General features: G+C 42.9%; 1 protein-coding gene across 1 annotated transcript in view; it reads left to right on the top strand.

The window, feature by feature from the left end:
* ST6GALNAC2 (ST6 N-acetylgalactosaminide alpha-2,6-sialyltransferase 2) overlaps positions 1-15,105 on the top strand; it is a 57,305-nt gene that overhangs the window by 9,550 nt on the left and 32,650 nt on the right. Inside the window, exon 2 of the mRNA XM_069951548.1 lies at positions 1,692-1,769. Within this exon, the coding sequence (XP_069807649.1) occupies positions 1,692-1,769 (78 nt within the window). The remainder of the gene's footprint in view (positions 1-1,691; positions 1,770-15,105) is intronic.

The following is a 15,105-nucleotide window of genomic DNA, read 5'->3' as shown; positions in this document are numbered from 1 at the left end:
AGCAATGACTAGTAGAGCCATAAGAGAAACACATTACTGATCTCAGGGAGACCAGCCAAACGATAACACTGCCGGCTGCTAGTAAAAGCGCTCAATGCAGTGAAATCCTAGGTGCATTGCTCCCTGGGAAACATGAATATGCAAAAGAAGAGCCCGTGGAGCCTCATTGAAGAGTCTTGAAACACAGGACTAGCCAGATATCCCTCCAGGAAGGACCCAGCCAAGGGGTGGCTCCTATAGGGAAACCACCAAAACCACCATATTAAGTGGCCCTATAAGTCAAGGTATTGACAAGGGAAAAACAAAGGCCAGGTATCCATCCACATACAGCTGTTTCGGGGTGTTGCCCCTCATCAGTGTGGAGGAGGATTCTGGCTAGGTGGAAGCAATGCCTAGTAGAGCCATAAGAGAAACACATTACTGATCTCAGGGAGACCAGCCAAACGATAACACTGCCAGCTGCTAGTAAAAGCGCTCAATATACAGTGCCACTATAATCTGTTTCCCTCAAAATCAGACCTAGTAGAGTTTTTGCTGAATTGCTAAATATAGGGCCTCCAAACCCTTGCAAAGTTTTTGTTTGGAAGCATTGCCACCAAACAGAACACCAGGACACGCCTTGTCCCCTACCTTCACTGTCCATTGTAGAGCTGCTGCATGCAACCCTGATGTTCTCTTCCACAGCCGTCACTTGCAAATGTGCAGACAAGGCATCAAGAGGTCCATCTCCTGCCGCCATCCCCGTTGTCCCCTGCTGCCAGAGGTAGAGCTGCACACAGTCTGCCGTTATCTCGTCGCCTGTTGTCATACCGTACGCTGTCCCTGCTGTGCTGTATAAGTGTGCTGCGGTGAGCTCCCCCGGTTGCCAGAACCTGCAATACCGTCCTTGCTGTACATGCAGGAACTACTGTGAGAGATCATTAGTCTCCAGACTGTACAAAACATAATTAATGTTATTTTTTTTTTGTTCAACAATAAATGTTAATCCTTTTTATAGAAAAAAGAGACATTCCCTGAAAATAAGACCTAGCACATCTTTGGGAGCAAAAATTTATATATTTTAGGGGAAACAGGGTAAGGGAAATGCAATGTTAGGCTATGTTCCTACTAAGGCATTTCAGCGCAAAAAGACATTCGTGTATTGATAATCATGCCAGCAAATATTGATCATGAACATAATTTGCAGATCACTGCTATATGTGTAATACTCTACACGAAAATAATATGAACCACACCTTTACTGGAACCATAACCAGTAAAGGCCAGTGATGTGTGATATAATTTACTTCCATTTAAAACTTTCAAGTCTTCCAGTACTTATGAGCTGCTGTATGTCCTGCAGAAAGTGGTGGATTATTTCCAGTCACCATGTTCTCTGCTGCCACCTCTGTCCATATCAGGAACTGTTCAGAGCAGGAAAGGTTCTCTATGGAGATTTGCTACTGCTCTGGACAGTCCCTGACATGGACAGATGTGGCAGCAGAGAGCACTGTTTCAGACTAGAAAGAATACACCACTTCCTGCAGGACATACAGCAGCTGATAAGTACTGGAAGACTTGAGATTTTTAAATGGAAGTCATTTACAAATCTATATAACTTTCTGACACAAATTGATCTGAAAACATTTTTTTCTCTATTCCACTGATTTTTTTTATCTATACAATTAACAATGCCAATTTCTGTTTTGCAGACAAGTGGACCAGGAGCAGGACTGGCTGGGCAGAATTTCCCAAGATTCTATAGAGAAACCTGCCAGAGAACATGCTGGGTATGTCACTTTCCCCTTCCCGCCAGGTCTGTTGTACAGATTATCCACTCAATAGTAAAAGGCGGCAATTATATGCTCCGATTAAATAAAGCAGGCGGTCTTTCATCACACCGACTTATTTGCATATCAAAAAGCAAATAAAATGAAAACATAAATTGGGGCCCCTGTTTTAGTTCAATTGCATTCGGGTGATTTACACTTCCAGATCTGAAGGGAAATGTTGCTTTGAAATGTTTAAAGATTTTCCATTTGCTTCTAAAGCGTGTGAGAAAAGCCTATTACTAACAGTTTAAATGCATATGGCTCCCCGCCGCTCCGAGCCGTCACCGCTTTATTCTCCTATAAATGCTTCGACTCCGATTGACCTGACCCCAGTCATTTCACTGCTCTTATGAAACGCTAAAGCCATTAAGGATTTTAGATAGGAACACAACTTACTAAATCAATGAAAACATATAAACCTCAGCTATATCTGATAATTGGAAAGGAACGTTCCAGTAAAAGACATAATCAAAATAACACATAAACATACACGACATGGCGTCTCACTGAGGTCTATTGCTGGTAAGCTATTTCCACTAAGTATCCCCCACTATACGGGGTCATCAGATGCAATTTACAGCTATTAGGGCGAGAAGATACATGTGGGGGGAGATTTATCAAACATGGTGTAAAGTAAAACTGGCTCAGTTGCCCCTAGCAACCAATCAGATTCCACCTTTTCCACATTTTCCAAAGAGCCTGTGAGGAATGAAAAGCGGAATCTGATTGGTTGCTAGGGGCAACTGAGCCAGTTTTACTTTACACCATGTTTGATAAATCTCCCACATGGTGTAAAGTGAAACTGGCTCAGTTGCCCCTAGCAACCAATCAGATTCCACTTTTCATTCCTCACAGACTCTTTGGAAAATGAAAGGTGGAATCTGATTGGTTGCTAGGGGCAACTGAGCCAGTTTCACTTCACATCATGTTTGATAAATCTCCCCCATGGTACCTATATATATCTGTCTGTGTTTAGAGAACATAGAAACATGCTTTTATTCTCAAAGTAACAAAAAGTTTTTTTAACAAAAAGTCCCGATTTAGGGTGCATTCATACGTACAGGATCTGCAGCAGATTTCTTGGCGCAGATTCGATTTGCTTTAAACCTGCACCATCAAATCTGCTGCAGATCCTGTACGTGTGAACGCACCCTCAGGCTGTGTTCACACTACGTAAGTTCTGTAGTAATCAAGCCCGTTGTTGCCGATTTGTAACAACGGCCGTGATTACTACGGAAATCACGTAGTGCTGCGGTTGAGGGAATCCTGGCTGGAGTGTATACACATAGTATACACTCTGTCCGGGATTCCAAGCGGCGCCACAAAAAACTGACGTGTTATTGAATACTATTCATTGAATAGCGGCCGCAGAAAACCTGTCAGTGCACACAATGGAGTGTGCAGCTCTGGCCGCGCGCTCGCATGGAAGTGCCCGCATCCGAATTCAGCGGCAGTGAAGATCATCAGGCCGGTACTGCAGTACCAGCCGGATTGATGATCTTCTCTGACACCGGCCATTCCGTGACCCGGCAGGTGTCTTACTACATGGGAACATGGCCTCAAGCTGTAATGCCTCCTTGCTGTTCCTTCCATACCTATTATTATTATTATTATTATTATTATTAATTTATTTATTTATAGATCGCCCTTAATTTCAAAGCGCTACAAGAGATAGGGGGTAACAAACAGAAACAATACAAGATCAAAAACACATTACATGAAGGCAAATGGTGGTCTGGTACATGGGGGAAGAGAACCCTGCCCGTGAGGGCTTACAATATCTGCTTAGGGTTCCATTAGTCAGTGAGTCAAACAGGGAGAGGGATAAGAGGCTATGATTGGTTCTGGTACTGTATTTATGCACTATGCTTTGTTCTGTTATGGTATGTATATAGTATGCTTGGTTCTGTTATCATATCTGGTCTGGTAATGTGTTTATGTTATATGCTTGGTATTGTTATTGTATCCAAGTAGTAAGCTTGGTTCTGTTGCATTTTCTATGTAATATTTTTGGTTCTGTTATCATATATGTGTAGTACACTTTGGTCTGGTACTGTATCTATGCAGTATGCTTGGTTCTGTTATCATACATATATGTAGTAAGTGTTGGTCTGGTCATGTATCTATGCAGTATGTTTGGTTCTGTTATCATATATATGTAGTAAGCATTGATCTGGTACTGTATCTATGCAGTATGCTTGGTTTTATTATTGTATCCATGTAGTAAGCTTGGTTCTGTTGCATTTTCTATGTACTATGCCTGGTTCTGTTATCATATATATGTAGTACACTTTGTTCTGATAATTTATTTATTTAGTATGCTTGGTTTTGCTTTGCTTCTGTAGTCATATGTATGTAGTCAGCTTTGGTCTGGCACTGTATCTATGCAGTATGCTTGGTTCTGTTACCATATCTTTGTAGTAAGCTTTGGTCTGGTACTGTATATTTGCAGTATGCTTGGTTCTGTTATCATATCTGTGGTAAGCTTTGGCTTGCTACTGTATTTATGTATTATGCTTGATTTTGTTATAGTATCTTGGTAGTAAGCTTGGCTGTTACATGTCTATAAAGTAAGCTTTGGTCTGGTACTGTATGTAGTATGCTTGCTTCTGTTGTAGTGTCTATGTAATAATCTTCGGTAAATGATAAGACAATGCCAATTAATTGTGAGAGAAACCGACAAGCTGTCTACCACTGCTAGAACTATCATGCTTGTGCACCACTTACAGCATCAGTATCAGAGCGTTACACCTTAACAAGAGAAAGTAAAGGTTTGCAATTTTGCACCTTAACGTGTCAGAGACTTTCCAAGGAGGTAGTACCACACCCTTTAAGGCTTCAGCACACAAAGATTATTCTTGTATATTGCAAAGTTATACAATTCTTTACTGTTTTCTGTTTCCATTATTCATGGTTGTCAAAATCTTTGTTTGAAGTCTTTCGATAGGAACCTTTACTGTTTACTTCCAGGGGGTAGTAGTCAGTCCTGGTCATGTAATGGACACACAGGTGCACAGCTCCTAACAATACTGTTATTTGCTATGTCTTATCATGGGCCACATGTATCAGAGCCATTCACATGACTAGGATGGAGTCTAATCCTCCAGATAAAATAAAGGTCCCCATTAAATGGCTGGAAGCAGAAAACTTGGAATTGATGAGGAATTGATCCAAAAAAATAAATGAGAAAACTGTTCAATTTTTCATTATACAAAGAATGACCTTTATTGGCGGAAACTGGAATACCCTTTTAACTCCTTCCTGACCCATGACATACTTGTGTGTCATGGTTCGGTTGGGGAAGTATGGAGGGGGATAAGGAGCTAAGCTTGCTCCACACATGGCTGGTGCTGGCAGCTATGGGTGGCCGACATTCACTGTCAATGATAGTCCAATGCTGGTCATTTGACGGGCGAGGTCAGCAGAAACTAAAATCCTTTCAAATTAACTGGTGCCAGAAAGTGCCAGACATTTGTAATTTACTTCTATTAAAAAATCTCATGTCATCCAGTATTTATCAGCTACTGTATGTCCTGCAGGAAGTGGTGTTTTCTTTCCAGTGCACTCTGTTGCCACCTCTGTCCGTGGCAGGAACTGTCCAGAGCAGCAGCAAATCCCCCATAGAAAACCTCTCCTGCTCTCTATACACTACTTTCTCCAGGACATACAGCAACTGATAAGTATTGAAAGACCTGACATTTTTTTTTTAACAGAAGTAAATTACAAATCTCTGCCACTTTCTGGCACCAGTTGATTTGAAAGATTTTTTTTTTTTTTTTACTGAACTACCCCTTTAACTCCCTAGATACTATGAAAGGCCTTCAAAATAGAGAAATGCTAAGCATTTTTTTAAAGGGGTACTCAGGCAAAATAAATTCTTTCAACTCAACTGGTGTCAGAAAGTTATACAGATTCTCCTTCCAGTACTTATCAGCTGCTGTATGTCATGCAGGAAGTGGTGTATTCTTTTCAGTCTTATATGCTGCTGTCTGCTGCCACCTCTGTCTGTGTCAGGAACTGGGGATTTGCTACTGCTCTGGACAGAGGTGGCAGCAGATAGCACTGTGTCAGACTGGAAAGAATACACCACACCCTGCAGGACATATAGCAGCTGAAAAGTACTGGAAGACATGAGATTTTTAAATAAATAAGTAAATTACAAATGTATATAACTTTTTTATACCAGCTGATTTAAAAGGGAAAAAATCACCAGAGTACCCCTTCAAGTTAGCTTTATTTTAAGTGGTAAAAGGAAACAAGATCAAATACATCAGGTATTCTTGGAATAACACAGAATCACAGAATAAAGGGAACATGTCAATGTTATCATATGGTCCAAAAAAAATAAATTGACATTCACAACCTGGTTGCTGATCTATAATTACATACACACCCGCGCACACACACACACACACACACACACACACACTACCAACCCTCTGTAGGTAGCGGCACAGTGTGATCACATGCCCTAATAAAATGCCTTTCCAATATCCTATCACAACCGACACTGTGACTATTGATCTTGCTTTGGATTTGGTAGTTGTATCTGATGAACACTAGTCCGGGAATACTTACTTTCTCAGTGCTGTTGTAGCAGAGCTGAGATTAGCAGGTGCAGCAGAGTGTGCCATTTTGCAGTTAAGATTTTTGCATATCACATAGGACTGCAGGTAAACCAGCTACGTGTGTGTCCCCGATGTTTTACAGTCTTTTCAGCTCTGGGTACGGAGATATTTTTAGAAAGGATTTGTGGAGCCATATCATAACTAGATAATAAGCAACAGGGTATTTATTACAACAAAGGAAGCCATGTGTTCCTTTCAGCTATGCAGAACAAATGCTTTGTCCTCGGATGCTTCCCAAAATATCTTCTGAACACAAACCTTTACTATGCTTTCCTTTAGTACATTGTCATCTAAGTAGATAGGATGACATTTATTATGTGTTATAATATTGGAAGATGTTTGGTGCATTGGAGTATTGAGTTCAAGGGGTGGATGTAGCATGAAAATCCCTCCATATTTTGATTGTTATAGTAGAAACTTGCAATAAATATATCCTACTGGTAGTAGGAGTCCATTAAAAAAAAAGATATGTCGATGACAGTATTGTTTTATATTAAAAACTAAAAGTGCAACAGCAACCTACAGGTGCAAGTGCTTACCATACATACTCCCCCCAGCGTACACACAATAAAAACCTTCTCTATATATATGGTGACATGGTACACTCTGATCAAATGTTTTGCTAAGATCCTCTTTTTTTATATCTATCGTGTGTACGTCGGGGGGAGTATGTATAGTAAGCACTTGCACCTGTAGGTTGCTGTTGCACTTTTTGTTTTTTGTCTGCACTTTAGCCACATGTGGTGTGCAACCTACAGTGTGAACAGAGGCATAGGAGTGCTTCCGACTTTTTTTTTTAGTATTGTTTTATATGTCCCAACAACAATGTTTCAAAGGCGGCCACTAACACTTAGAGGGGTACTCTGGAGAATGATTATTGTTTTTTTTTTGTTTGTTTGTTTTATTTTAAATCAACTGGTTTCAGGAAGTTATACAGATTTCCATTGAAAAAACTCTAGTCTTCAAGTACTTATCAGGTGCTGTATGTCCTGGTGTTTTTTTTCAGTCTTACAAAGTGCCACCTCTGTCCAATGCAGGATATTTGCTACTGCTCTGGACTGGATAGTTCCTGACACAGATAGAGGTGGCAGCGGAGAACACTGTGTCAGACTGGAAAGAATACACCACTTCCTGCCGAACATACAGTGCCTGATAAATACTAGAAGACTTGAGATTTTTGAGTAAAAGTAATTTACAAATCTATATAACTTTCTGACAACAGGTAAAGGTACATTCAAACTTGGGGGAGCCTGGCCAAGGGGAGAGGCTTAACAATATATTTATCCAACTGCAGACACAGCAGAGAGGAGGCTCCTGCTGCAGCCGGACCTTTATACTAGAAGAGGAAGGAATGTGATGGAGGAGACATGGCTGTCTTTCGGAGATTTCTTTTTAGGAAAATGAGGGGGGAAGGTGGTGATACATATTTTGCATAAAACGGCCTAATTTTGGTGCTAAAATGACGGACGTCCAAAACGCGTTCTATTGTTATTGTTCATGGCATAAGTTGTGGAAATGTCTAATCATTCTGACCCAGTGCCAGCTGTGATGGCTACTGACTGCTACATCCAGGCTGAATGGAGAAATGCCCGTACATCTGCATTCTCCATTCAGGTTGTTCCCAGGACCCTCACCTATTGGGAAAACACATATTTGCTTAGCTGTTTCCGTATCTCCCATAGACTTGAATAGAGAGAGATGCACAGACCCATGACCACCGCTCCATTCAATTTCAGCTGGATGCAAACATTGGATGCTGCGTCACTTGTTGGCACAGGTGCCAGGGGAACATTATTCTCTTGATGGATGTGGGTCTTGGAACCTTCCCCATATATGTATTGTGTGAATATACTATAAATGTCTCAGGGTGGAAATCCCATTTATCAATAAGCGGGCTGACAAATCAGCAGTCTCTGTTATGTATCCATAGTGATGTGCGACATTGCTAGAGCATTGCAGTTCCTGATATGAATGTAGGTGGCAGCAGAGGGGTCTGTGTCACTCCTTACTCAGACTCAATGCAAGTTGGTGGAATATAACCTTAAAGGAGTTTGCCACTTTATAGTAAAATAGTTTTGTGTACAGTTAAAGTAGTGTACTCTCTGTACTTACTGGCAGCAGCTCCATGTATACCATCAGACTCCCCTCCTCCAGGCTGTGCTGTCCTGCTCTGTGGTGATTCTGTCCATAAGATGGCCGACATGGAGGCGCATCCGACCATGCCCCACCCCACAGTGTCCACCACTCAGCCTGTATATGCCATGGAGGACTAAAGAGGGGGCATGGTCATATCTTGTCATCCATCTTATGGACAGAATCACCACAAAGAAGGACAGCACAGCCTGGATGAGGGGGGGGGGTTTGGTTTTAGCTGTATGAGGTACACAGGGAGCTGCTGTCAGTTTAAACAGTGAGTACAGTTACTAATACGGTACACTGAACGATTTTACTATAAAGTGGCCAACCCCTTTGATTAAAGCAATGTATTTACAAAAATATAACCTTTACTCTCTGGAGTACGCCTTTAAGGGTATTGTATAACCATATAACTGTATGTAAGGACTGTCCTGACCTTTACATGTATCGGAGATCAGAAAAGACCAGCTGTTATTTTACAGCCTCTCATTTGCCTGTAATAAAAATGAGTAATTTGTCACGCTATTGCACTTACATTTCATTGTGTTCATCCCTTGTGACTGGAAGAAGTAATAGCTTAAGTGTCACCTATGTGAAACACAATGTCATTGAGTGAGCAGGGTAACATGGTCGGGAAACTCTACAACTCAGCCGTTCTGAATAAGGGTTAATGTTGGGAAGGTGAAGAGGTGAAGGGACTGTTATCATTTCTCATGGTACCATGCAAACAAATAGATGCAGATAAAGATGGGAAAAGACCTGGCTATAACTAATGGCACACACAGTACACAGTTCTAAGGGCCCTATTCCACCAACAGATCTGACGACAGATTATCTGCCAAAGATTTGAAGCCAAACCCAGGAGTGGATCTGAAAAGAGGAGAAATCCAGTCTTTTCTTTATGACCTGTTCCCTGTTTATAGTCTGTTCCTGGGTTTGGCTTCAAATCTTTGGCAGATAATCTCTTGTCAGATCTGTTGGTGTAATAGTACCCTTACACTGTTCTTGTGAACTTGTCACGACTTTTATGTTCCCTGGTCCTCAGGGAGGGGCCCGGTGGCTTCTTCCTTCTCCAAAATCTTCAAGGCTAAAGAAGCACAGAGAAACTGCCTAAAGGCCCTATTCCACCAACAGATCTGATGACATATTATCTGCCAAAGATTTGAAGCCAAACTCAGGAGTGGATTTGAAAAGAGGAGGAATCCAGTCTTTCCTTTATGACCTGTTCTCTGATTATAGTCCGTTCCTGGGTTTGGCTTCAAATCTTTGGCAGATAATCTGTCGTCAGATCTGTTGGTGGAATAGGGCCTTTAATGTCTGCGTGTAATTGCTGCGTTCAGTTTACTCACTGGGTGGGGAAGGGAAAGGTAGATGTCCGTGTCCTCAGAAAACACACAAGCTTCACAGGGCTTCACCGATATTCCAAGTTTTCTCTTTGTGGAACTATGACCAAACTCAGGCCAAGACCAACATTGGGGGGCTCAATGTGGGGGCCCTATATCCTAGGACCTCCAGCAGGTAAACCCAAAGGTAACAGCTGTACCTGGCCCTGGTGCTGAAAGCTTGATTGATGTCTATGTGCCCGTGAACCCATCCATTTTTATAGGAATTCATAGAGAGCCAGTGGTTCATGTCGCAATAAAATAGAAGTCAATGGGTCTACAAAAAATATGGATAACCATTCATATGCCGTTCACATTTATGTATCAGTTCCTTGTCATATAGATGCATTGCGAATGGTTTCTTGAGGAAAGATTGAGGACAATAGATCTGGGATTTTACGGACAACAAAAAAGAAGAATGTGTGCATGAGGCCTTAAAGGCAATATCAGCAGGTTAGACAAATCTAAACTGCTGATAGCTCCCTATTGTGCACGGAATGTCGAGGAGGAAGGTATGTCTCTTACCTCTGCACTGTTCCCATGCTGTTAGCAGCATAATCTTCAGTGTCGAGCACCGTTAGGAGCACTGCCCCTTCCCCAGAGTGCCGATCTGGCCCGCACCATTAATTGTGCCGCCTTGAATGATGTGGGTGGGGCAGTGCTCCTAACGGTGCTCCAGAATGAGGTTTACACTGCTAACAGCACAGGAACAGCGCAGTGGAGGAAGGTAGGAGACATATTATCCTCCTCGGTGCCCAGTGCACAATAGGGGGCTATCAGTAGGTTAGATTCATCTAACCTGCTGATAGTTCCCCTTTAAGGTCACTAAAAAGAAAACTTAAACAAAAATTCTGATTGGTCTGGGTCTCGGTATGAAATTCCCACTCATTTTTATACAGAGCTAGGAGAAGCGCCCAGCTGTGTTCTTTATATATGACAAGTTTTTAAGTGATAGTAATGCTTTAAGGCAAGGATGTGGAACTTATGCCCCGACAGCCAAAGCTAAATTTTTCAACAGATGGAGGGTCGAAGGTTCCCTTTCTATGTTTTAAGGCAGGGGTGGGGAACTTTTGGCCTTCCAGGTGTGGCAAAACTACAATATCCTGCCTTTAGCTGTCTAGGCATGATGGTTTTGCTACACCGGGATGGCCGAAGGTTCCCCATTCCTGCTTTAAAGGAGAAGTCTGGCGCGGGGCAAAAAAATCACCAGGGGGTGGGGGAAGAATAAAAAAGCCAATACACTTACTGCTCCCTGAGCCCACGCAACACCGCATCCCAGAGCTCCCGGACCCCGCTGGCTGTCATCTTCTCCTGGGTTCCGGATACATCATGACCCGGTTTTAACGTCACAGACGGGTGGTATTTAGCCTGCTTAGCCAATCACTGACTGCAGCGGTGACCCGCTCCAGTCACTGACTGGCATTTATCAACTGAGTCGTGATGTAGCCGGTGGAGAGCTAAGAAGACAGCCTGCGGGGTCCGGGACGCAGCTCTTCGCTGGCCCTGGGACAGGAGAATATGACTTCTTTTATGTTCTCCCCTCCCAATCCTAAATTTTTTTTAACCCAGTGCCAGACTTCTTTAAAGGGACCCAAAGATCTCCTTGTTATATAAAGAGACATAAGTGTGATAAATGACACATGGTGGATGGATAGAGATGTCAATAGAGACAATTGACAAAGATTCAGTAACCAAATCAGCAGGGGTAGTAATCCTACGCTTCCTTTTTTCTTCACTGTTTTTCTTTTTGCTTGTAAAAACACCATGGATTTGAAGCATTTTTCAAGCCACTTGTATAGCTATTTAGCTGGTGTTGTCCTATAAACCTCTGCAATTTGCCGCCTGAGGCGAGATACTTATCGGCGCCTCATAGCATGTAAGTCTTGGCTACCTAAATAATTGTGTCATTAGGATTTTATTCTGCCCCTGCAGCTATAACTCTTCCAAAGTTTAGCCCAAGGTTAGTTGTGTAAATTTGTTACTGTACAAAGACTGTCACTTCGGGAATGAGCGCATTTCTCCAATTTGCTGATTCTTTGAAGGAGAGCTCGAGCCATGGCTTAAATGTTAAGTATACAGCTGGGATTACCTGGAGACTTTTTGTGACGCTACTGATTGACTTTAATGGTGAGTGACAGCTGCAGTCCAGAGGATTATATACAGATCAGTGTTGGAGCTGCAGCTTCATAGTTAAAGGAGAAGTCAGCCCATTTTTAAAATCCGGCAGCTGGCAGGGGCAGGGGGGAATTTTATAACATGTACGAACTTATCTCTCCCCATGCCCGCTGTGAGCGACTGGACTGGCCTCGGGACCCCCACCAGAAGGCATTCGAGTACGAACTTATCTCTCCCCATGCCCGCGGTGAATGACAGGACCAGCCTCAGGACCCCTGACAGAAGGCATTTTCCATGGAGTTAAGATGACGTCATAGTTCGGGGGAAAATACCTGTCCTTGCTGATTGACTGGCCGCTCAGCCAATCAGTGACTGGAGCAGTGTCCTGCCCCAGTCACTGACTGGCTGATTGGCCAGTCCATCAGCCGGGTCGTGACGTGTGCAGCACGGAGATCCTGGAGCCCAGTGGGGGTCCCGAGACTGGTCCCCCTGCTCACTACGGGCACGGGAAGAAGTAAGTTCATACTTGTTATCAGATTCCACCCTGCCCCTGCCGGCTGCTGACTTTCAATTATTAGTGATACAAAAAGTTGCAGTGTAGCCCTGGCCTTATTGATGTTATGTAAAATCTTCGACCCTACCACCCCCTTCTCCAAATGTTCTCACATGCGTCTGGAAAGTCACAGTGCTGGATAAGCAGATGGCCATCAGTCCACAACTCACCCCCTAAGTGTCAGATGTGACACACTCCTCTCCATGAGAACCTGTAAGCTTTTGGTCTCCTCCATATGTCATGACATTTTCTGGCCACTTCAAAAGGTTTAATTAATGTAGGAAACACATCAGGAAGTTATTGGGATTTCTCTTCTTTTTAAATCCAGTTTTGGCTGCGGATTATAAAACTGCACCTAAAAACCTGCATGTGGGAACTCTGACTCTTATTCATAAATTGAGGAGGAATGGTGGCCTCTGGGGGCCATTCTAGTGGTTGGTAGAATGGCTAAGCGTGTCAGTAACAAGAAGAGTCCATCTCAGAAGTGGAGGAGCTGCAGTCAGCAGGAGACAGTGGCGACACAACAACAGGACAACGGGGGAGTGTGGACAGGTAAGCATATGCTCTTTATTGTTTTCTGTCTGTATACCAGCAGCAACGCTGGATGATGGTGCCATTATCCACGAATTTGGTGCCATCCCTTTAAGTGCGACTTTGGTGCCATCTCTTTAAGAGGGACTTTAAAATTGTCCCTTTAAGAGTGACTTTTTTACAGTCCCTTTAAGAGCGACTTTGGTACTGTCCCTTTAAGAGCGACTTTGGTACTGTCCCTTTAAGAGCGACTTTGGTAACGTCTCTTTAAGAGAGACTTTGGTGTCGTCCCTTTAAGAGTAGAAGAATAGATCCCAGCACACATCAAGTTGAATTCTGCTCATTTTATTGGTGCAGTGTTTACAGGAGGACGCGTTTCGGCTAGATAGCCTTCATCAGCTCGATGAAGGCTATCAAGGCTATCTAGCCGAAACGCGTCCTCCTGTATATACTGCACCAATAAACTAAGCTGAATTCAACTTGATGTGTGCCGGGATCTATTCTTCTACTGTTCTGGGGCAAGTCCTACCACGAGGACCATCAACCTGACAGAGTGCCGTCTTCTACAACCGTCCCTTTAAGAGTGACTTTGGTGCCAATCCTTTAAGAGCAAATTCAGAATTGCCTCTATATCAGGCTCTTTAGGCTGTCTTATTCTAAAGGGTGGTGGAGGCGTGATAAATATCTGTAATATTATCTGACCTTACCAGGTCCGCACTACGGACAGCACCATATCTGTACATACGTATATACAGTGTAGTCTCTTTAGACTAGTACTAATGCATTAATGGCATCTTTAGATTTTCTTACTTCATCTGTTTAATCTTTTCCTTGTAATTTATTCCTTCAGTTCGCAATGCTCCGGCCCCCAACCTGCTCCTCCAAGACACACAGCAGAACAGAATCCCACACAGATGGGTGTCATGACATCCAGCTCACTTCCCCTGGGATCCAAATGTCACAGATCTAAGCCCTGCTGTTCCCTCTTAAGTTTCCCCCCAGACACAAATCTCCCAGTGTTCCTGCCAGCTCTCCGTGCCGGGCCAAGTCCTCCACCTTTTATCTCCTTACAGGACACGGATACAGTGACTGACGCCAATAAAACACATGTGGCCAATAACGCCAGAAATGAAGAAAATGTCTGTAGCTAGCTATGGGGTATTATTAGCTAGATGTATGATGTATAACTATATTACAGGAGATGGGAATACCCATTTAACCTTCTCATTAAAGGTTTAGTTAAATGTATTATTAAAGGGACAAAGTCATCAGTTTCATGCTGTGCGAACCACAGGCAGCATAAAGCAGGTTCCCTATCAATCCAAGCAGTCAGGTGAAGAGAAGCTGCCGGAGACCAACCTGATGACCCCGGTAAAAGAAGAAAGACTTATAAATCAGAACATCACAGATTTAATGTATTTTATAGGCTAAATTAAAGGAGAAGTCCAGGCAAAAAAAATAAAAAATCAGAACGGGCTAGGGGTGGGGGGAACATACTAAATAACCTATACTTACCAGTCCCTGTGCCTTTGCAGCACTGTGTCCCGCTCATGGACCCCCTCTGGAATTCTTCATTTCTCCCCCACTAAGTCACAACCTGGCCGATGGATGCTCTGCTCAGCCAATCAGTGACTGGCCGAGCGAGTTATCTCCCATCCTTTCCTGACGATTGTGACCTAGTAAGAAATGGAGATAAGATGACATCCGGCGGGGTCCAGGAGCTCCATGATGCGGTGCTGCTAGGGAACAGGGACTGGTAAGTATAGGTTGTTTATTATGTAACCTTCTGCTGTTTTCCTCACTGATATAAATTGATCACCTAAGGGGATTTAATAACACAATACTAAATTATTTAATCAGCTTTTCTCAATTATTCAATCTGAATTATAATAGTGGAGGCACCCTATACTTATCATTGAGACAGGCGGAATTCTGAGCAGAGTCTACCA

The sequence above is a fragment of the Dendropsophus ebraccatus genome, chromosome 14, assembly GCF_027789765.1.
Source record: "Dendropsophus ebraccatus isolate aDenEbr1 chromosome 14, aDenEbr1.pat, whole genome shotgun sequence".
Lineage (NCBI taxonomy): Eukaryota > Metazoa > Chordata > Amphibia > Anura > Hylidae > Dendropsophus > Dendropsophus ebraccatus.
This window is presented reverse-complemented; position numbering and strand designations above follow the sequence as displayed.